The sequence below is a fragment of the Schistocerca nitens genome, chromosome 4 (genome assembly GCF_023898315.1).
Source record: "Schistocerca nitens isolate TAMUIC-IGC-003100 chromosome 4, iqSchNite1.1, whole genome shotgun sequence".
Classification (NCBI taxonomy): Eukaryota; Metazoa; Arthropoda; class Insecta; order Orthoptera; family Acrididae; genus Schistocerca; species Schistocerca nitens.
Window position 1 is genome coordinate 508,963,503 of NC_064617.1, and position 23,931 is coordinate 508,987,433.

General features: G+C 40.7%; 1 protein-coding gene across 2 annotated transcripts in view; it reads left to right on the forward strand.

The window, feature by feature from the left end:
- The window catches only part of LOC126251882 (uncharacterized protein SYNPCC7002_A1628-like), a 58,073-nt gene that overhangs the window by 27,110 nt on the left and 7,032 nt on the right, over positions 1-23,931 (forward strand). For both annotated transcript variants that reach the window (XM_049952580.1, XM_049952581.1), the window contains exon 5: positions 1,892-2,047. In XM_049952580.1, coding sequence (XP_049808537.1) covers positions 1,892-2,047 — 156 coding nt within the window. The remainder of the gene's footprint in view (positions 1-1,891; positions 2,048-23,931) is intronic.

Below are 23,931 nucleotides of genomic sequence, written 5' to 3' on the forward strand. Positions count from 1 at the left end.
ACAGTGGTTTTGTGTGTGTGTGTGTGTGTGTGTGTGTGTGTTTGTGTTTGTGTTTGTGCTTGCAGGAGTGTGTGTGCTTTCTGTGTTAGAAGAAGACCTTTCAACCCAAAGCTCACATGTTTAGCAGTCTTTTTGTAGTGCCTGTCTCCGACTCAACATCTCCTCTATGTGGTGAGTAGCAATCTATCCTTTTCATCATATTGTTTCTTGAATTTATTAATGTTCAGTACAGAATATGGAAATACTCTCCAAGTTCATCTGTTATTCCTTACAATGTGACATGTTCTTGACATCAATAGCATTGTCATGGAACCATTTGAAAACACTACTTATCATATCATATACTTTTTTGAGTAAAATGGGAACATTTGTTTCATTCACACACACACACACACACACACACACACACACACACACACACACACACACATTGCGTTCCACAAATCCCATCTTGAAGGAGGGCCTTCAGGTATGTGAAACAAATCAAGTTAGTAACAGGCAAATCAGTCACTTCTGGCAACTTCCAAAAAGGCTACTAATAAAAGGTTATGAGTAGTGCTAATACACTCACAGTGATGATCATGGGAATCAAGTCTGCATTGCTTGTAATATGATGCTGTCTTGATCACACTATTTTGTTTCTGTGAGTTGTTATTGAAGCATGTAGATATAATTTACAATAACAGCTTGGACCCACTAGTCTACAATTTTGATTCAATACTCAATAATTGCCAATACCACCTTCCTCTGTACTTTCACTTCTCACAGGGCTTGTCCAGTGCTGAAAATTTTATCTTCTAGCTCCTGTCTGGCTGCAAATACTTGACATCTTTTCTCGTCAGCTTAATCAGCTTTACTATTACTGGTAACACTTGTCACCCTCGAGGGTCACAGATGAAAACACAACAGTGGAACGACAATGTGCATTGTAAAAGCTCTTTTTGGCAACTATTCATGGGTCTCTCATAGTCAGCTTCCAAGCAGTTGATTGTTCTTTAACCTCTGGCAGTGACAGCACATTCAAGAAAACCTTTGCATTTACTAGCTACAAGGCCAGAGCACAATATGTTTCATGAGTTTTACACGTTTCAGAAATTGGTGGAGGAAATGTCATGCTGGAATAGTAAAGCTGTTTATTTGTCTTTACTGAGCAAAGTTATGATCACTCTCCTTCACTATTGGCCACTCAATAATAATTTCATTCTCTGCAGCACTGTCATACCCACACCATTGTAAACTTAACCAACAGTCAGTTCTTGCCTATTCGGCCTTCTATACATCATTATGTTACATATTACTAACTCTTCACACCTTCCCCTTAGATTTACTGCACTAAATGATCATGAAGTTTCAGGAGGTTACATTTATTGCATTTTTAGAGATCAAATAACATCATGGATTTGCAGCTGGTACTGTTGCTCTAGTCACCTGTCACAAAGGTGATATGTACGTAACTACACGCATGTAATGTTGCCAGCAGCAAAACAGAGTGTAATGAGTTGCAACTACAATTAATCAGGCTCTTATTGCACATCTGCAAAGTACAAGTAATGTTTGTTAATTTACTTATTGAGAGTGCAATGAGCCTGAAGCTTTGTTAATTGTGTTTTGGAAGCTTAGTATTTCAAATGTACATTTCTGTGCCAATTTTTGAAACAGTCAATCAGTTGGTGTATTTGACAGTTAATTATCAGCATTTTCATTGTTAGAATAACTGTGGGTCGATATCAAAAATTAGATGGAAAGAGGAAAGATTAGCCATGTCCATTGGCAATATTACACAGAGAAGACTTGTTTGAAGAAATTAAGTTTTTTTTAAATTTTATGTTTAATATATTTACACTGTTTAATTATGTGAGGCAGACATTCATTATTCTGCTAATTGTTTCAGGGAGACGGCACAGCTTTTATCTTTAGGAATACAAAGGATGTGTTTACATTTTCAATGCATTGCAAGAAGAATTTTCCATTTCGGAAGCAGAAGAGTGATCTAGACATCGAACTTGATACAGGCACCAGTGATGCTGAATTTATGACGCAGCTTTGTGTAAAGTATCATATTGTACCAAATATCTCATTCACCCTACCGAATTGCCTCTGAATTACCAGTGTATATTGAAATAGTGATTGCTTGAAAAATATGGTGAAAATTTTTTATAAAACATTGTAATTCCAGTTGATCATTTTTTCTCCACATTGATGAAAGGTAGATCTTAAAATTTCAGTTCAGTTAATGAGTACATAACATCAAAATAATTTATGTACATGTAACAGATTGCTCCCTAAGAAACAATGTGAAATGTTGTTGAATACATCCTGTGGAACACTATGTATGTGATAATGTGCTTCTCCTCAGGAGAGATGGCAATGAGCAGCAGTAAAAGAATTTATTAGTGACAAGTGAACCACAAACTCTACCAGCAGATCATACAATAAAAATCTACTAAGCCATCGTAGAACACTGAGCACATCACTGGCCATATCACAAAACCAAACCACATCAGTTGTAACTGTCATCTTCAAGCTCTTCTATAGCTCTTTCGCAAAACTGTGAGTCCTGCAGGACAAATAGATTCATCCCTGCTGACTGCACAGTGATTGGTCTCCATGATCATCCTCTAGGATTATGGGCTCTACCAATAATAAAACTGCAGACCCTGTGCTCACGACATAGCCAGTCAAGCTGTCCGCATCTTTTATCAGTGCTGCTGTCTTTGCTAGAACCATACTTGAACTTGGATTCCATACCACATGTTACTAACTGTCTCCTCACCCATATCACTATTATTCAATGTTATCCAGATCTGTGTCGAGTACTGCATTCCTCCTGCAGAGAATTGACACATATAAGCAAAGCTGAGAACCCATTTCCTACTGAAATTGTCTTGATAGAAAGGTTAGTTTTCTTCTAGACTGTAGAATGTGACTCAGTGTGTGTGTGTGTGTGTGTGTGTGTGTGTGTGTGTGTGTGTGTGTTTTGTGAACATCTGATAAAGAACTTAGTCCAGTAGCTGGTAATCTTTCAGTATACCCTTCTGCCAATGAACATACACTACCGCTCATTAATTTCAATGCACCTTGGTATTTCAGATTTACAGCTCAAATTAAATGTTATTTCTCACAAAATATAATTATATTAACTTCTGATATCAATATAATAGAGGGAAACATTCCACATGGGAAAAATATATCTAAAAACAAAGATGATGTGACTTACCGAACGAAAGCGCTGGCAGGTCGATAGACACACAAACACAAACACACACACAAAATTCAAGCTTTCGCAACAAACTGTTGCCTCATCAGGAAAGAGGGAAGGAGAGGGAAAGACGAAAGGATATGGGTTTTAGGGGAGAGGGTAAGGAGTCATTCCAATCCCGGGAGCGGAAAGACTTACCTTAGGGGGAAAAAAGGACGGCACACACACACATATCCATCCACACATATACAGAACACAAGCAGACATCTCACAAGCAGACATATTTAAAGACAAAGAGTTTGGGCAGAGATGTCAGTCGAGGCAGACATTCGCATGAATGGACACAGGCAGACAGTGTTTGTTGGTAATGAGGATCACCGTGTGGCTAAACATGCCTTGGTGCACGGCCAGCACATCTTGGCACAGTGTTACACCGTCCGGGTTATCTGGATACTTCCCACCAACACCAACCTATCCGAACTCCGGAGATGGGAACTTGCTCTTCAATATATCCTCTCTTCCCGTTACCCACCAGGCCTCAATCTCCGCTAATTTCAAGTTGCCGCCACTCATACCTCACCTGTCATTCAACATCATCTTTGCCTCTTCACTTCTGCCTCGACTGACATCTCTGCCCAAACTCTTTGTCTTTAAATATGTCTGCTTGTGTTCTGTATATGTGTGGATGGATATGTGTGTGTGTGCCGTCCTTTTTTCCCCCTAAGGTAAGTCTTTCCGCTCCCGGGATTGGAATGACTCCTTACCCTCTCCCCTAAAACCCATATCCTTTCGTCTTTCCCTCTCCTTCCCTCTTTCCTGATGAGGCAACAGTTTGTTGCGAAAGCTTGAATTTTGTGTGTGTGTTTGTGTTTGTGTGTCTATCGACCTGCCAGCGCTTTCGTTCGGTAAGTCACATCATCTTTGTTTTTAGATATATTATATTAACTTCCACATATATAATACAATCACTATCATTATATTTTACTTTCATCAAAATATCCTCCTTTGGGTTTAATGACTGCCTCACAAACTCAAGGCATGTGCAATCAATTTTTGCAGGTATCATGAATCTTTATGATTCCACATATCGTTAACATTATTCCAGCTGTTCCTTGCTGGATATATTAACTTCCCTGACACGTCTGTTCACTTCATCCCAAACCATTTCAATGGGATTACAATCAGGGCTTTGGGATGTATCACTCAGTACTTTCTGTTTTTTCTTGTAGTTCGTACAGTATGCTGACCGATGTTTTGGGTCATTATCTTGTTGCAAGGTGAACCCTTTCCCTATTAAGCGCAATCCGCTTCGTATTGCATAATAATGAAGTATGTGATGGTACTGCTTCTGATCCATACATCCTTCTATTTTCACAATGTAGCCAACTTTATCTCTGGCTAAACATCCCGAAACCATAATAGAACCTCCATTGTGTTTAACTGTAGATAGAACACACTGCTGGGCTACCCTTTCCCCTACAAATCGGCAAACAAATATTCTCCTCCTAGTTCCAAAAATCTCGAACTTCAATTAATTGGTGAACAACACCTTTGTCTACTCTTCCAATGTCTGCTTACGATGTTTTCTAGCCCGTTCAAGTCTCTTCTGTTTATTTATGGGCCTTAGAAGGGGTTTTCTTGCTGTGACACACCCTTTCAAGCCGGCTTCAGTCAGTCTCCTTTTTACTGTTGCAACAGATATTGTTATGTTCATTTCTACCAATCCTGTACGAATTTGGGGTGCTGTTTTGAATCTATTTCTCTTACTGGTAATCCTGATGCATTTATCATCAAATTTTAGTTGTTTTACAGGGTCATCCTGGCTGTGGTTAGCAATTTGGCAAATAGATAAACCTACTTGGTTAAGTGCTACAATTGCAGCACTTTTTTCTATGGCCATCTTCACTCGTGGAGCCATACTAATGACGTGCACACTTCAATGTCATGAAGGAACTGACATGCAGGAACCACATGTCGTGTATCGTAGCAATGCTTGCCGTTCACTGTGGACATCACATCACTACAGGGAACAACACAGGTCCACCAAAAGTGGCATCCGTCAGCAAATAGGTAAACAAACATATCAGATAAGTACTTAATATTTATGTACACAATATTGTTTGCTGGATACTATTGTATCTCAATGACCAAAAACAAAAATCATGACATATGTACAACTGTTGTACTACACCTGTGCTTCATCAACCGTACCCACCTTATCTACAGAGAACTAGATGTCATTTATTGGGCGTATTGAAATTACTGAGCGGTAGTATATAGCAGAGTGAATAGCGCGATCTATCCTATTTCATATTGTTGTTTTTGATACCAGATTTTCCATTATTTTACATTGTGTAATGCAATGTACCAAGATGATAAATAACACAAATCACAACCCCACTGAATTTTGCAAAAATATCTGCAGTTATATGTTTTTGACCATGTGACATACGTATTAGTGATGAAACAGGGTGATACAAAGAGTTAGTCATTACAGTTGCTTTGTGTCTTCGGCATCATGTTTGCTGTCCATATAATGTGTACAGTATCCACAGCATTTGAACACAGGGCATATAATGCATCACCAAGATCTTTCCTCAGTAAATTATGAGACTGTATTGTTGATTGAAATTGTGTAAGCTGACTCCATATCTGACTACACGCTCACAGATGAGGGATCTGACTGCAGCAAAATGTGACAATGTAATGCACTTTGCCTGTTATTATCATGTTAGCATGGCATACTACACACTGTGTGTGTCTTGCCACATGTTGGACATATCAGTCAGTTCCCAGTGTCAACACATTGGTGCCAAGATTCGGTGCATGACTGCCCACCAATGAACAGAAAGGCAGAATTCATATTAATATATATTCATGATATCATTTTTATTTACACGTCAAGGTCCTTAGGACCAAATTGAAGAGCAAATCTCCAAGGTCATGGAATGTGTCAGTACATGAAATTAAAACATAAAAGTAATGACAGATAAAAATAAAATGTTTATAAACTCAAAAAAAGTCAGTCCATAAGTTTAAGTAAACGCAATCAACAATACAACAAGAATCAACTTACTTTTTCAAGGAACTCCTCGACAGAATAGAAGGAGTGACCCATTAGGAAACTCTTCAGTTTCGATTTGAAAGCGCGTGGATTACTGCTAAGATTTTTGAATTCGATTGGTAGCTTATTGAAAATGGATGCAGCCCTATACTGTACACGTGTCTGCACAAGAGTTAAGGAAGTCCGATCCAAATGCAGGTTTGATTTCTGCTGAGTATTAACTGAATGAAAGCTGCTTATTCTTGGGAATAAGCTAATACTGTTAACAAGAAATGACAGTAAGGAATATATATATTGAGAGGCCAATGTCAAAATAGCCAGACAAGTAAACAGGGGTCGACAAGAGGTTTGTTGACTTACACCACTTATTGCCCTAACCGCCCATTTCTGAGCCAAAAATATCCTTTTAGAATGGGAAGATTTATCCCAGAATATAATGTCATACAACATAAGCAAAGTAGACTAATTTTCGTGTTGAATGATCACTCGCTTCAGATACCGATTGAATAGTAAAAATGGCAGTATTAAGTCTTTGAACAATATCCTGAATGTGAACTTTCCATTCTGTGAAATTAAAACTGAGTCTTACTGTAATGTAGCGTTAGTTTATTTTCCACAAGCCATGAAGTTAGGTCATGAACTGCACTATTTGAAACCGAGCCAATGTTGCACACAACGTCCTGTACTACAAAGCTAGTGTCATCAGCCAACAGAAATATTTTAGAGTTACCCGTAATACTAAAGGGTATATCATTTATATAAATAAGGAACAGGAGTGGCCCCAACACTGATCTCTGGGGCACCCCCCACTTGACCGTACCCCACTCAGACCCCACATCACAGCCATTCTCAGCATTGTAAATAATGACCTATTGCTGTCTGTGACTAAAGTAAGAGGTGAACCAATTGTGAGCTACTCCCGGTATTCCGTAATGGTCCAACTTATGGAGCAATATTTTGTGATCAACACAATCAAACGCCTTAGTTAAATAAAAAAATATGCCTAGCATTCAAAACCTTTTTGTTTAACCCATCCAGTACCTCACAGAGAAAAGAGAATATGGCATTTTCAGTTGTTAAGCGACTTCTAAAGCCAAACTGTACATTTGATAGCAAATCGTGTGATATAAAATGATCAATTATCCTTACATACAAAGCCTTTCCAATAACTTTAGCAAACACTGATGGCATACAAATAGGTCTAAAATTGTCTACATTATTCCTTTCTCCCTTTCTATAAAGCGGCTTTACTGCTGAGTCCTTTAATCGTTCAGGAAACTGACCATTCCTAAAAGAAAAATTACAAATATGGTTAAATACACGGTAATATATGCAGCACAGTACTTTAATATTCTGCTTGGCACTCCACCAGTGATTTGATTATTGATCCAGTCTCCCCCTTGTCGGTATCACAGAGGAGTATTTCAGACATCAATCTCTGAAAGGCGTTTGCTAAGCGAGTTATATGATTCTCTGTAGAAGCTAAAGTTTTAATTAATTCATCAGCAATACTCAGAATATGGTTGTTAAATACTGTAAATATATCTGATTCATCAGTAACATAAATATTTTTACTGCGAACTGACTTTATATCGTCAACCTTGTGGTGCTGATCAGACACTTCATTCACAACTGACCATTTTTATTCTGTGAATTAGCTATTCTATATGCATACCACATACTCTTTGCCTTCCTAATAACATTTTTAAGCACCTTACAGTACTGTTTGTAATGGGATACTGCATCTTGAATGTGACTACTTTTAACATTTTGATATAATTCCCACTTTGTTCTACATGATATCCTTATCCCATTAGTCAGCCACGCAGCTGCCTATTACTGCTAGTACCCCATTTAGAACATTCTAATGGAAAACAACTCTCAAAGAGCATTATACTTATCATCTATGTCATCGGCACTATAAACATCCTACCCCTCTTGTTCCTTGACAAGGTTTAAAAAACTCTCTATTGGTGTTGGATTAACTTTCCTACATAGTTTGTAATTACTTGTGACATTTGTTTGAATACAAAAGCCTTTTAGTGTTAAAATTCGTGCAACATGGTCTGAAAGGCCATTCTTGCTTTTACTAACAGAATGCCCATCTAGTAACAAAGAATGAATAAAAATATTGTCTATGGCTGTGCTACTGTTCTCCTGCACCGTAGTTGGAAAAAACACAGTGTGCATCAGATCATAAGAATTTAGTAAATCTACCAACATCCTTTTTCTTGCACCATCATACACAAAATTTATATTGAGGTCATCACATATAACTAACTTCAGGTACTTCCTACAAAGTGAATCAAAAGTCCTCCCTAGCTTGAGCAGAAATGCTCAAGTCAGAGTTTGGGGACCTATAAACAACAACAATTAGAAGTTTAGTTTCATTAAATTTAACTGCCCCTGCACAACATTCAAATATCTGTTCAGTGTAGTGCTGTGATAGGCCTATGGACTCAAATGGAATACTGTTTTTTACGTACATAGCCACTCCCCCACCCCGCAATGAACTACTTGAAAAACAGCCAGCTAATCTGTATCCTGGTAAAGGAATCCTCTGAATAATTGTCAAATTATTTAAGTGGTGCTCCGACATACCAGTAATTTCAGAATCAACATCTGTAAGCAGTTCACCAACTTTATCTCTAAGACCTCTTATATTTTGATAAAATATGCTAATTCCTTCTCTACTTGAAAACATGACATCCTCTGAAGGTGAGCCCTTAGTTAGAGGGACTTCCTTTAAGCAGGTGTACCTATAAGCTGATTTCAGTCTAAAAAAGGTGCACCTCTAACACCAATTACTACAGGAATTTTTCTCTGAGTGATCCCACCACCACCCACTACACTGTCACTTATAAGCTTTGCCAGCCTCCCCTTCCCATACCTATTGAGGTGCACACCATACCTAGTGAAACCTGATCTGCTGATAGACCCAACTGGCAGCACTGAAATGTGCCCTCTGCCATCATCCAGCCCATGTTAATGCGCCTAACAGCCGCATTAAGATGAGGCCGATCATGATGCTGAAACAGTTGCACAAAATGCACATTATTGCCATCAGTTTGAGTAGCTATCTTTACCAGGTCACCACCTACATCATATTCCCTGTCCCTATCAAGATTGTTCCCTGCTCCACCCAGTATCACTACCTGACCTCCTTTGTAAAATTTCTACATAACTCCCCTATGCTGTCAGTCACCTGAGCCAACCTTGCACTAGGCTTCACAAAGCTGATGACATGGCCCTCACTCCCCAACACTTCCTGCAACTGCTGGCCCACACCTCTACTGTGCGAACTACCTAGCAGCAGAACATTCTTCTTTCTGTTTGACTTTGCAACTAACCTCGGCCTCCTAACTGCTGAGGACTGCTGCATGTTCCCTACATCTACAGCTACATGAGGCTCCTCTCCACTCATCTCTGACAGTTGGTCAAATCTATTGCATATATGCAAAGTATAACTGTCTGAATACCTCCTCTTCCTCGCTGCCTTCTTTCCAACTGCTTGTTCCCATTCCCCACCATCCTTCACCCTCTTCAACCTATCTAGTTCCTCCTTTGTGCGTTGTAACTGCACCTGAAGGGCACAGATCTTACACTCTTGCTCCTCTGTCAACTTATTTCTACTACGGATTCTGCATTCCCAGGAGAGGAACTCGCTAGAATGCCCACTGGCTTCCCCACTGCATTCCCCCCTCCCCCCCCCCCCCCAATGAAAATTCTTTGAACAAATCCCACGCCGTAATCCACTACTCAAAAACCTTCAACAGAGCCCACACTTCTCACTTATGGTAAAATTTTACAGTTACTGAAAAAAACTATATGTCTACATTACCTAAGTTCAGTTACACCAGTAGAACTATTTATAGAACTAACAATAGCGGTCTCGAAATACTCTGTCTACTAAGAAAGCAACTACTTGTATTAATACTACTACACCACAGCTAATACCAATGATGATGGCATTCTCTCGGATCTTGGTGAAGCATTATATGCCCTGTGTTCACATGGCTGTGGACATTGCACAACTTACATGGACAGCTCTTTGTATCATTCTGTTTTGCCGGCAATACCTTAATATGTACAAGACATGGTCGAAAACATATAACTGCAGATATTTTTGCAAAATTCTATGGTGTTGTGATTTGTGTTATTTATCTTACTGGTACATCACATTACACAATGTTAAGTGTCGTTTCTGAAAGTATTTTTATGGAGTGTAGCTATGATTAGAAGTGAAACAGACAAGAAGAGAACAGAAGCTTTTGAAATGTGGTGCTATAGAAGAATGCTGAAGATTAGATGGCTAGATCATGTAACTAATGAGAAGGTACTGAATAGAATTGGAAAGAAGAGAAATTTGTGGCACAACGTGACTAAAAGAAGGGATCAATTGGTAGGACACAGTCTGAGGCAATGAGTGATCACCAGTTTAGTACTGGTAGGAAGCGTGGGGCTAAAAATTGTAGAGGGAGACCAAGAGATGAATACAGTAAGCAGATTCAGAGGGATGTAGATTGCAGTAGTTACCTGGAGATGAAGAGGCTTGCACAGTATAGAATAGCATGGAGAGCTGCATCAAACGAGTATGTGGACTGACGACCACAACAACAACAACAACATATATCAATAAATCATTAAAAGTAATTCCTCTTGCGGTTGCTTTTATATTTTTATTTCATGCATCTCCATAAGTCTGGCAGTATTGAACAGGTGAGTGACATTGTCAACAGTATCTTTGTGTTGTGTGGTAGCCTTCAATCTTGGGTCTAGTCTACACAGTTGCCTATGCCAGTAGTCCAAATTGTGCAAATCTTATCATCTCTGCATAACTGCTGCAACCTACATACATTTGAACCAGTTTGCTTTATCTGCACATAAATCTCTCTCTACAATTTTTACTACTCCCACAGACACTTCCTCCTGTTATCAAATTTATTACTCCATGATGCCTCAAATAGAGACATGTTCCATCAGCTAGTCTTTTCCTTTAGTCATGTTGTGCCATAAATTTCTTTTCCCCCAGTTTCATTACCTGATCTACCTATCTAATTTTCAGCATTATTCTGTATTATCACATTTCAAAAGTGGGTAAGCAAACTAATAATCTTTCCACGTGTCCCACCTGCGCCATTCAGAAAAGCTAGTATTGGTGGGAAGGATCCATATGGTACAGGCTGTGAAGCAGTCATTGTAATGAAGGTTGACATGTATGGCAGTGTGTTCAGCAACAGGATGGTCCAGTTGTTTCTTGGCCATAGTTTGTCAGTGGTCATTCATGTGGACAGACAACTTGGTTATCATGCCCACACAGAATGCACCACAGTGGTTGCAGCTTAGCCTGTAGATCACGTTTCACAGGTAGTCCTGTCTTTGATGGGGTAGGTGGTGATTGTGATCGGACTGGAGTAGGTAGTGGTGGGAGGATGTATGGGACAGGTCTTGCATCTGGGTCTATTACAGGGGTATGAGCCATAAGGTTAGGTTAGGTGTTGGGAGCAGGGGTTGTGTAGGGATGGATGAGTATGATGTGTAGGTTCGGTGGCCGGCAGAATACGACTGTGGGAGAGATGGGAAGGATAGTGGGCAAAATGTTTCTCATTTCAGGGCACCACAAGTAGTAGTCGAAACCCTGGTGGAGAACGTAATTCGTTTGCTCCAGTCCTGGGTGGTACTGAATTACGAGGGGAATGCTCCTCTGTGGCCGGACAATGGGTCTTGGGGATGTGGTAGGAGATTGGAAAGATAAGGCACAGGAAATTTGTTTTTGTACAAGGTTGGGAGAATAATTACAGTCTGTGAAGGCTCAGTGAGACCCTCATTATATTTCGGGAGGGACCACTCTTTACTGCGGATGCGACGACCATGTGGCTAGGCGGCTTCTTGGTATGGAATGGGTGGAAGCTGTCGAAGTGGAGGTTTTGCTGGGGTTAGTAGGTCTGATACTGATGGAGGTTCTGATGTAGCCATCTTTGAGGTGGAGGTCAACATCAAGGAAAGTGGCTTGTTGGGTTGAGTAGGACCAGGTGAAGCAAATGGGGGAGAAGTTGTTGAGGTTTTGGAGGAATGTGGATAGTGTGTCCTCCCCCTCGATCCAGATTGCACAGATGTCATCAGTGAATCTGAACCAGGTGAAGGGTTTAGGATTCTGGGTGTATGGGAAGGATTCCTTTAGATGGCCCATAATTAGGTTGACATAGTATGGTGCCATAAGGGTGCCCATAGCCGCCATACCACAGATTTGCTTGTAGGTAATGTCTCTTCACCCATAATTACTTCTCCTTTGAAGGTATTACCTACAAAAAAATCCAAGGTACGGCTATGGGCACCCACATGGCACCATTATGTGCCAACCTATTCTTGGGCCATCTGAAGGAACCCTTCCTATACACTCACAGTTCTAAACCCCTTACCTGGTTCACATTCATTATGACATCTTTGCAATCTGGATCGAGGGTGAGGAGACACTGTCCACATCCCTCTAAATCCTCCACAGTTTCTCCCCCATTTGATTCACGTGGTCCTACTCAACCCAAGAAGCCACCTTCCTAGATTTTGACCTCCACCTCAAAGATGGCTACATCAGTACCAAACCTACTAACCACCAGCAATACCTCCACTTCAACAGGAGCCACCCATTCCATACCGAGAAGTCCCTTCCATACAGCCTAGCCACACATGGTCATCTCATCTGCAGTGACAAGCGGACCCTCTCGAAATATACTGAGGGTCTCACTGAAGCCTTCGCAAACCATAATTATCCTCCCAACTTTTGCACAAAAACAGATCTCCTCTGCCTTATCTTTCCAGTCTCCCACCACCTCCCAAAGTCCCACCGTCTGGCCAGAAAGCAGCATTCCCCACATAACTCAGTACCACCCAGGACTGGAGCAACAGAATTGCATTCATCGCCAGAGCTTTGACTACCTCTCATCGTGCCCTGAAATGAGAAATGTCCTGCCCATTATCCTTCCAACAACCACAGTTGTACTTCTCCGTCCACCGAATCTACACAATATACTCGTCCATCTCTACACAACCCCTGCTCCCAACCTGTACCTCATGACTCATACCCCTGTAATAGACCTAGATGCAAGACCTGTCCCATACTGCCTCCCGCCACCACCTACGCCAGTCCGGTCACAAACATCACCTATCGCAACAAAAGCAGGGCTACCTGTGAAACCAGCCATATGATGCATGGGCTAAGCTGCAACCACTGTGGTCCGTTCTATATGGACATGACAAGCAACAAGTTGTCTGTCCACATAAATGGCCATCAACAAACTGTGGCCAAGAAATAACTGGACAACCCTGTCACTGAACACGCTGCCAGTGACTGCTTCTCAGCCTGTACCACATGGATCCTACCCACCAGTATTAACTTTTCTGAATTACGCTGGTGGGAACTTTCTCTGTAGTATATCCTACGTTCCCGTAACCCTCCTTTGGTAGTCATTGTCGTCACCTATCCAGCTGCCCTTTCCCATTCCAGCACTATACAGCCCTCATTGCATCATCACACCCAGTCTTTTTAGTTCTCCCCTTTTCCGCTACCCCTCTCCCCTCCTCTGCCCACCATCTAACCTCCCGCTTGCTCATAGCTGCCTTACCCTCTCCAACTTGTCCCTGTGTGTTCCCCAGCAGCACTGCACTGTCCGCCACTCCTACCCTACTACCCCCCCCCCCCCAACCTTCCCATCCCAGCCTCCTCCTTACCCCCACCCAGTTGCCACTCCCACTATGCACTGGTGCTGCTGCTCACTGTATGGCTACAGTTGCCTGAGCCTGTAGTCGTGTGTGTGACTTGCGCGCGCGCGCGTGTGTGTGTGTGTGTGTGTGTGTGTGTGTGTGTGTGTGTGTGTGTGTGTGTGTGTTGTTGTTGTTGTTGTTGTTGTTGTTGTTGACCAAGACCTGGTGAGTAGCAACTTTCCTTTTCATAATATTGTTACTTTCTGTCCTGGATTTTCCATTGTTTGATAAAACACCATATCTTTCATTTTCTCCTTGCCCTCAAATACATAACCAAATTTCTTCCAAATTGAGAGTTTCAACTTGGGTTCTCGCATGAAAATATGTCTATTGTGTGCACTTTATTAAAGCACTCTGTGTAACGTCTATTTCGACACATACATTGCATCAGCAAACAGTCACTACTAAGTGTTAATTGATGGTAGCAGGAACTTAATCTCACGAGGCAAGCACTGGCCAGGTTTGTCACCCAGAACATGACTCACAGACTGCATGAAAAATTAGGTCACAGCAACGACTTGTTACTAGGTGAAGGCCCCCTTGGGTGCAACTAAAGTGGTCATACCAGAAGGTAAGTACGGAAATAAACTTCTGCTTTACTTGGGCCCATAGACTTCAAAGTTTTCAGCTAACATTTCAATAGATGTATGGTGTCCTTTCAGACAACCTCTTTCACTGACTGCAGATAACACAATTTGATGAAAAGCTTATAATAAGATTGATATTGTCCTGTAATTTTAAACTGCAAAGCTGTTGTTATTGCGTATATCTGTATCAAAGCTCACCTTTATCTGTAAAGATAGCAATCACTGCAGATATCTGCAGATCTATGTATGCAAATTCAATTCAATTCAATTTTTATTATCACATAACATGCCTTATACAATCAAAGATTGTGACATAGGTGACTTGTCAGTTTTTACACTATATATAACAATACTAAAAATAGCCAATAAACTAATAATATACATGGTGTAACATCTTCAAAGAGGTATTTTAATTACAATTATAATGCATTGTTACCATTCATGAAATCTTCTACACTATAGTAACATTTATCTTTCAGATATTTTTCCAGGTCTCTTTTGGTGCCTTTTACATTTGGGTCATCCATATCTTTCCATATTTTATTTACAAATTTCATGCCCGTATAGTATGGGGTTTTTTCATATGATTTTAAACGGTGGGTAGGTAACATGTAGCTCGTTCTATGTCTAGTATCATATTGATGCAAGAAGAAGTTGCCCTCAAAAAGTTGTGGGTTTCTTTTCGTGAAAGTGAGAGTTTCATAGATGTATATGCTTGGAATGCTCATTAGATCCAGTTTTACAAATAAAGTTTTGCAGTGTTGCTTTGGTTTTGCTCCCACCATTGCTCGGATGATTCTTTTTTGTAGTCTAAAAGCTCTAAGTAAATTTGTTTTTTCAGACCCCCAGAAAATTATACTATACCTAATGACTGAAACAAAATATGCATTATATACAGCTTTTCTTACAGCTAAATCAGTAATACTATACAAGATATTCATAATATATACAAGGCTATTCAGTCGACCCAGTATGTTGTCCACATGGCAACTCCATAACAGGTTTTTATTGACTAACACGCCAAGGAATTTGACACAGTCTGCAGTCTCTAATTTTTTGTCCATATACCTTATTTCACTTATAGACTGTGCAGATTGTTTTGTGGTAAAATGAACAATTTCTGTTTTTGTAAAATTTAATGTCAAGTTATTGTTTTTGACCCATGCCTCCACTTCCCCAAGTGTTTTTTCAATATGACGAATTAGGTCTACCTCATTTTTACAACAGACTACAGCTGTTGAGTCATCTGCATAGAGGATAGTATCAGACTGGACCTGACATGGCATATCATTAGTATAATATAGAAAAAGCAGTGGCCCTAATATTGAGCTTTGTGGAACACCTAATTGAGCGTTTTTCCAGCCAGAGAGAAATTTCTTGCCGTTGATGTTAATAAGTACTCTTTGTTTTCTGTTTGCCAAGTATGATGACATCTAGCTAAGAGATTTGCCTTGAAAACCATAGCGTGCCAATATTTGGAGAAGCAGGTCATGATTTACTGTGTCGAAGGCTTTGGACAGGTCACAAAAGATGCCTGACACACACATTCTATCATCAAGACATCTGCTGACTTTTGTGACTAATTCATTTATTGCATGGATTGTGCTGCGGCCTTTTCTGAAACCATATTGATTGCCTAAGATAATGCTGTTAGATGAATTGTAATTTTCAATCTGATCACATGCAGCTCTTTCAAATATTTTTGAGAAAATTGGTAACAGTGAGATTGGCCTATATTTGCCCAATTCATCTTGTTTGCCTTTTTTATGTATGGGCCGAACTTCTGCATATTTTAATCGATCTGGGAAACATCCCTCATCAAATGATTGGTTGATTATGAAAGAGAGTGGATATGCAATACTGTGACGGACTATTTTTATTATTTCAGTGGGGACCTCATCCCACCCCACAGATTTTGAATTTTTTAGGGACATTATGATTTTGATGACATCTGAGATGGAAACATGAGAAAACTTAAAACATGTGCAATTGCTATCTGTCATATTGGGCTTTGTATTTGGTGGTGAACAGTCACCAAATTTGTTACAGTTTATGAAAAAGTCGTTGAATGATTCACAAATGGCACTGGGTTCTGCAACAGCTCTACCATTTATCACTATTTTAGAAGGGCATTTTCTCTCTGCCTCACTGCCAACTTCACTTCTTATAACAGACCAAACAGCTTTTGATTTGTTTTTTGCATTTGAAATGAAGTCGTTATTTGCAGTACGTTTTGCTAGTTTTAACTATTTTGTCAAATGTTTTTTTGTATGTGCTTACATACTTAAGAAATTGAGGGCTTCGATTTACTTTTGCCTCCATATGCAGTTTCCTCTTAGTAGCACTAGACACTCTAATTCCTTTTGTTACCCAGGATCTACTTTTTTGGGACCTGGTCCTCACTGTTACAAAAGGGAAGCATTCATTGAATATACCCAAGAATTCAGTTAAAAAGTTATTGTAATTATCACTTGTGGAAGTGTGTTTGCTGACTGTCCACTTGGTTTGGCTTAGTTTTTTGCAAAATACTTCCACATTTTCTTGACTGAAATTCCTACATCTTTTTGTTGTGCAGACTGAATTTTGCTTCGGTAGTGATACAAATAGTGCTTTATGGTCTGATACTCCTAAATCTAGAAGAAACTTTTCTTTTACATAATAATTATAACTACTTACAATATTGTCAATACATGTTGCAGAGCTTGCTGTAATTCTTGTATACTGATCGAAATTGAGATTTAGCCCATTTGTGTCTACCAGGTTCTTTAAGTGTGAAGAAAATTTGTCATCAGTCCTTACATCTATGTTGAAGTCAGCACATATAACCACTTTCTTGTACAGTTTCTCACATTTTAATTTATGTAGCAATGTATCAAACTTATCTAAAAATACAGAGCTTATGTGGTACCCAGGGGTGCGATATATGCTGATAATTAGTGTGTTATACTCTTTAAGTTCTATACAACAACTTTCAAATGTGCCTTCTTCATTCAGATGGCTAAAATTCTGTCTGATGTCATAGTCTACCGTGGAATGAACTAATATACAAGAGCCTCCATACCCATTGGTCCTACAAAAGCTGGTAGCTAGTTTATAACCTGTAAGTTTATTTAGGAGACTGATATTTTCAGATTTTAGCCAATGTTCATTAAGGCATATTACTTTCACAGATTGTTTCACACTTTCTAGCAAAATTTCTATATCATAAAGCTTCCTGATCATTCCTTCAGACAGACCTCCTATGTTCAAGTGCATAACAAAATTACTACTGCATATATTATTAGGTAGAGGGTCTTTAAAACTAATTTGACTATAAAGTAACGGAACGTCCACCTGAGTGTTGACTGCTTGTTCTGGATTTGTTGTATTGGGCCAAATTCGGATAGAACTGGCCCCCTTCATCAGTTTCCCTGTGTGTGAGCATCTGGATGATGAGTAGGTACAGTTTTCTTGACGATAATTTCAGTCTTTGCTGTATGTTCTGAGGCTGGTTCTGGCACCGTCTCATCTTCTGGACGTGATGTTCCTGTTTGAGCTGGCGCTGTGGCTGCGATTTTGAAATTGTTTTCTCGTTTATCCGTTTCCTTGGTCGAAACTGGTTGTACAGCAATTGGTTTTCTTGCAACGTCGTCATCTTTTTGTATTAATTTCGCTAGCATTTTGCCAACATATGACTTGCCAGCGTTATTATAATGTAGTCCATGTTTCGTAAACAAATCTCTTGCATCTGGAAGATCAAGAAATGTTACATTTTGTTGGGACTTGCATATTTTGTAGAATTGCCTGTTTACTTTTGCAAGCTCCAGATTTACGATGGAATTGTCTTGCAGGTCGTATCTGTGAGGCAAACTAGTAACTATGATGTTCGGAACTTTCAGATCAAGTAATGTAGTTTTTAAACACTGGGTCGCATGTTTACTCTCATTTCTGTATACATCATTACTTCCACCCATGATTATGACGGCATCATTCTTAGATAGCTCATTAAGTGAGTTGCTGCTCTTAATTATCTCAGTCAAAGGTGCACTGGGTTTCGTCATACCTGTTGCCGTGAATAACGTACTGTACTCATTTATTTCTTCGGCAATTTTCTTGGCGTGGCTATCACCAAGTACAACAACTCATTGTTTGATGTTCACTGGTTTATTTTTCGTATTAGATGTTTTCTTGGCTGCGCACTCGATTGGAAGTTTCGTCACTGATTTTCGTTCGTCATTGTTCTTTGTCTTATCACAGTCTTCGTCTAGTGTTGTGAATTTATTTGCTAGCGGTATCGCCGGAACTGTACTCACTGTCTGTTTGTTTGTTTTTTTCGGCAAACGCCACGTTTTTTGCGCAGAACGACGGTTAACAACACTGTCTTGTGCTAGACGATGATCTCGCTCTATCTCTTTGTATTTCGTTTCCAGGTCTTGATATTTCTGCCTAAGTTCTTCATATTTCGTATTTATAGTCATTAAATCCTCTGTAAGCACACTTATTATTTTTTCTTTTGATTTTATCGTGTCCATTACCTCGTTTTTCGTGACACTCACAATGCACTGACGGCATGTCCAGTCATGTTCGTCTTTTATATATTTTAGATTCACTTTAACACATTTGTCGTGATACCACGACCTGCACTGGATGCATAGGATACCTCTCTTTACCTTTTTTACGCAGATTTTACACACGTCACTATCACTTTTTAAGGAAACTGAGACATCGTTACAGAACAAAGTTTCATTCGGCGCCATCTTGCACAGTGATATTGTATCCACACTGCCCTCTACATGTGAGGAAATCACATACTGATTAGGAGGCAAGTTTGAGCATAAAAAAGTCATATACAAAGAGAAAGTGGCAAGAAAAACCCCTCAACACTAATCATCAAATTGTACACTTTCAAGATATTTTGCCCCTGCTGACTACCTACTGAGATATATTTGGTGCAGTTGAACTGGTACTGCACTGTCTGAGGTATGTACATGTTCACCAAGCATAAATACATCCTCAGAGACAAGAAGTTGGATCAGAATAGTGCTACATAATCTGTGTATGCTGTGGAGGACAGCTATGAAAGAATACTTTTGGGCAGCTTGAAAGCAGCTCCATGCAGCTCATAATTAAACATTTCATGAGATACAGTGTCATGCAACATCAATAGATAACAATGAAGGGAATGTATTACAGTGTATGAAGGTACGGACATTAATAAAAACAATGCTGTCTAAGCAAATTTTTCAGGAAGTGTCTTGGATTGTCTGACTACAAATGTAACTCAAGGTGTCCTCTAAGGAAGCACTAGATTTGAATGTGTAATAGAAACGGCATCATAGCCAGAATAATACTCTTTTTCAGCAATTTAATTATTTTTTTAAATCTCTTTTGTAGCTGTAATTTTGAAAAAGATGTCTGTTGGTCAATTATGCACTTTTTGTCCGGTATATCTTAATTGTCTGCACATAGTTGTTAATTGTTAGTAACTATGATTATGTGTTAAGAAGCATTTAATGAGTTCATTGACTATATCTTTTAGTGTGTCATAATTTTTGCCACAGTGATTGTCCAAGAACTGAATCTCATGTGTGTCACTGTGTTCCTTGTTTAATAATGCTGGTGAACAAATTTTTGTATAACAACAATATGAAAAGTATTGATTGCTACTCACCACATAGAGGAGGCGTTGTGTCACAGACAGAAACAATGAAAAGACTGCTAACATTCACTTTCAGACAAAAAAGTCCTCTATCAGGAGCAGGAAACAGACACATTCGTATGGATACTGTCTACAACTCCTCGGGTCCAACTGCAGTCTGTGCCTGTGTCAGGCATGAGCAGCAGTCTGTGGTGGGGGTAATGAGGAGGCATGGAGGTGGGGGGGGGGGGCATTAACAGAGAACATGATGTGCTGTGGTGGGAGCTTAGAGGGACATGATAAGGTCAGGATAGGACTGCTAGGTACAGAGTTGGAGGGCTGTGCAGGGGGGGAATAGGAGAGGGAGATGTAGAGAATGGGAAAAGGCTAGTAGGTGCATTGGTGTGACAGAAGGTGTTTGCAGTAAGAGAGTGAAGGATATGATGTAGAGAAAGTTCCTACCTGCACAGTGCACAAAAGCTGGCATTGGTAGAATAGATCCTGAAAGCATAATTGCAGTCAGTGAAGTGAAATACATCATGTTAGGCAGCTTGTTCAGCAAGTCGATGGTTCAGTGGTAACTGTTTGGCAGTGGCCTTTCATGTTGTTGTTAGTTGTCGTTTTAACATAGAAAGCAGCACAGTGGTTGCAGCTTAGTTTGTAGAGCATGTGAGTGCTTTCACAGATAGCCCTGCCTTTGATTGGATAGAAGATGTCTGAGACTAGACTGGAGCAGGTGCTCATGGGAAGATGTATAAGACAGATCTTGAGATGTTGCATCTGTGTCTATTGCATGGATATGAACCATGAGGCAAGTGGTTGGGAGCATGGGTGGCATAGTGATGGACAAGGATATTGGGAGATTCATTGGGCAGCAGAGTACCACTGTGGAAGGGGTGAGGGGGGATAGTGGGTAGGATATTCCTCATTTCAGGGCATGGTAGGCGGCAGACAACCCTGCCAGAGAATGTGATTCAGTTGTTCCAGTCCTGAGTGGTAATGAGCAAAAAGAGGAGTGTTTCTTTTTGGCCATGGTACTAAAGTAACGAGAGGATTGCTGCTCCTTGGCCAGATGGTGGTTGTGTGGGAGGTGGTAGGTGACAAGTGACAAGACATGGCCGATCTAAAATGAGATTTTCACTCTGTAGTGGAGTGTGCGCTGATATGAAACTTCCTGGCACATTAAAACTGTGTGCCGGACCGAGACTCGAACTCGGAACCCTTGCCTTTCGCGGGCAAGTGCTCTACCAACTGACCTACCCAAGCACGACTCACGCCCCGTCCTCACAGCTTTACTTCTGCCAGTACCTCGCCTCCTACCTTCCAAACTTTACAGAAGCTCTCCTGCGAACCTTGCAGAACTAGCACTCCTGAAAGAAAGGATATTGCGGAGACATGGCTTAGCCACAGCCTGGGGGATGTTTCCAGAATGAGATTTTCACTCTGCAGTGGAGTGTGCGCTGATATGAAACTTCCTGGCAGGTTAAAACTGTATGCTGTACCGAGACTCGAACTTGGGACCTTTGCTTCTCGTAGGCAAGTGCTCTACCAACTGAGCTATCCAAGCACGACTCACGCCCCATCCTCACAGAGTTCGAGTCTCACTCCGGCACACAGTTTTAATCTGCCAGGAAGTTTCATATCAGTGCACACTCCGCTGCAGAGTGAAAATCTCATTCTGGAAACTTCCCCCAGGCTGTGGCTAAGCCATGTCTCCGCAATATCCTTTCTTTCAGGAGTGCTAGTTCTGCAAGGTTCGCAGGAGAACTTCTGTTAAGTTTGGAAGGTAGGAGGTGAGGTACTGGCAGAAGTAAAGCTGTGAGGACGGGGCGTGAGTCGTGCTTGGGTAGGTCAGTTGGTAGAGCACTTGCCCGCGAAAGGCAAGGTCCCGAGTTTGAGTCTCGTTCCGGCACACAGTTTTAATCTGCCAGGAAGTTTCATGGCAGATCTGTTTCTGTACAAGGATGGGTGGGTAGCTTTGGTTTGTGAAGGCCTCTGTGAGACCTTTGGCATATTTGGAGAGGAACTGCTCATCACTGCAGATGTGACAACCATGGGTGTCTAGGCCCTATAGAAGTGGCATCTTGGTAGTGAATGAGTGGTGGTAGTTGAAGTGGAGATATTTCTGATGGTTGATAGGTTTGATGTGGATGGAGGCACTGACATAGCCATCCTTGAGATGAAGGTCAGCATTGAGGAAGGTGGATTATTGGATTGAAGATGAAAAGTTGAAGCAAATGGGAGGAAAAGTGTTGAGGTTCTGGAGAAACATGCATAGGGAGTCCTCACCCTCAGTCCAGATCGTGAGGATGTCATCAATAAATCAAACTAGGTGAGGGGTCTTGGGATTCTGGATGGTTAGGAAGCACTTCTCTAAATGGCCCATGAATGGGTTGGCACAGAATGGTGTCATACAGGTGCCCATTGCTGTACCACATATTTGTTTGTATGTGATGTCTTCAAAGGAAGGATAATTGTGGGTGATGATATAGTTGGTCATGGTGACAAGGAAGGGGATTGTAGGTTTGAGGTCAGTTGGGCATTAGGAAAGGTAGCGTTCAGTAGTGGCAAAGCCATGGTTGTTGGAATATCAGTCTAGAGGAAGGTGGCACAGACAATGATGAGTAGGGGAGATGTTCTGGGGTGGACCTAAGGATTTGAGGAGGTACTGGAAATCCTATTGGATGTCTGGGATAGGATCGCTGTGGCAAGGTTTGTAGGTAGACATATCTGACAGCTGGTGGAGACCTTCCGCCAGGTAATCCCTGCGGTTCGTAAGCCTTTGTCAGCAGGTAGGATTATGAGGTCAGGATCAGTTTACAGGTAGTAGAATGTGGTTCTTACTATGAATGTAGGGTTGGTTTTCATGATGGGTGATTTGTGGAATGATGATGAGACAAGATTCAAGTTTAGCAAATTCTGGAAAGTTAACAAGGAGTGGATCACGTTTGGATAGAGGAGTGAACTGAGTCAGGCAGGGTACAGTATTGACTTTGGATTGTGTTTAATTGGTAGGGCTGGTGGTGAAAAAGTTTTTCCACTGTAGGGACCAGGAGAAGGAGAGAAGGCCTTTAGCAAGTCCAGTTAGGAAGGGAGACAGTGGATAAGGCCTTTGTGAAGGACTGATACTTTTGTGGTACTGAGCTTTTGGAGGGCAGGTTCATGGCAGTGTTTTGGCCATGCGTAGGTTCTGCATTCTGTATGGTATAGTAAATGTGAAGCAGGGTTTGTCAGTTATGAGGAGATTTGGGGGCAGATTTGACGGAGACTTTTCTACAAGTGGTGGATAGTGGTAGTCCAAAGTGGAAGTAGGTGGTGAACAGGTTGAAGAGATTTTTCAGGTGGCATTGTGCATGCTGCTCTAATTTCTATAATGAAGGAGTTCCAATCTGGGAGATGGAACACAGGAATTTGGAATAGCAGAGCAGGAGAATTTTATGGACATAGAGGAAGTATTACAAGGAGCTTTGGGCCTGGTTTATATGGTTTTACAGGACTAGGTTGGTGAGGGCTATGGACTGACAGAATTTGATAGACCTTATTTTGGGAGGAGGGGTTGGAGCTGGAAATTGGTAATTTGATTGTCAGGCCATTTTGGGGGGATTCCAGGAGCATATGTGGAACTGGGCTCTGACTAGGGATAGGGAAACTTTTCTGTGTTGGCACAGATGGAAGGAACAAGGATTCATATGGCAGGATTAAAAAA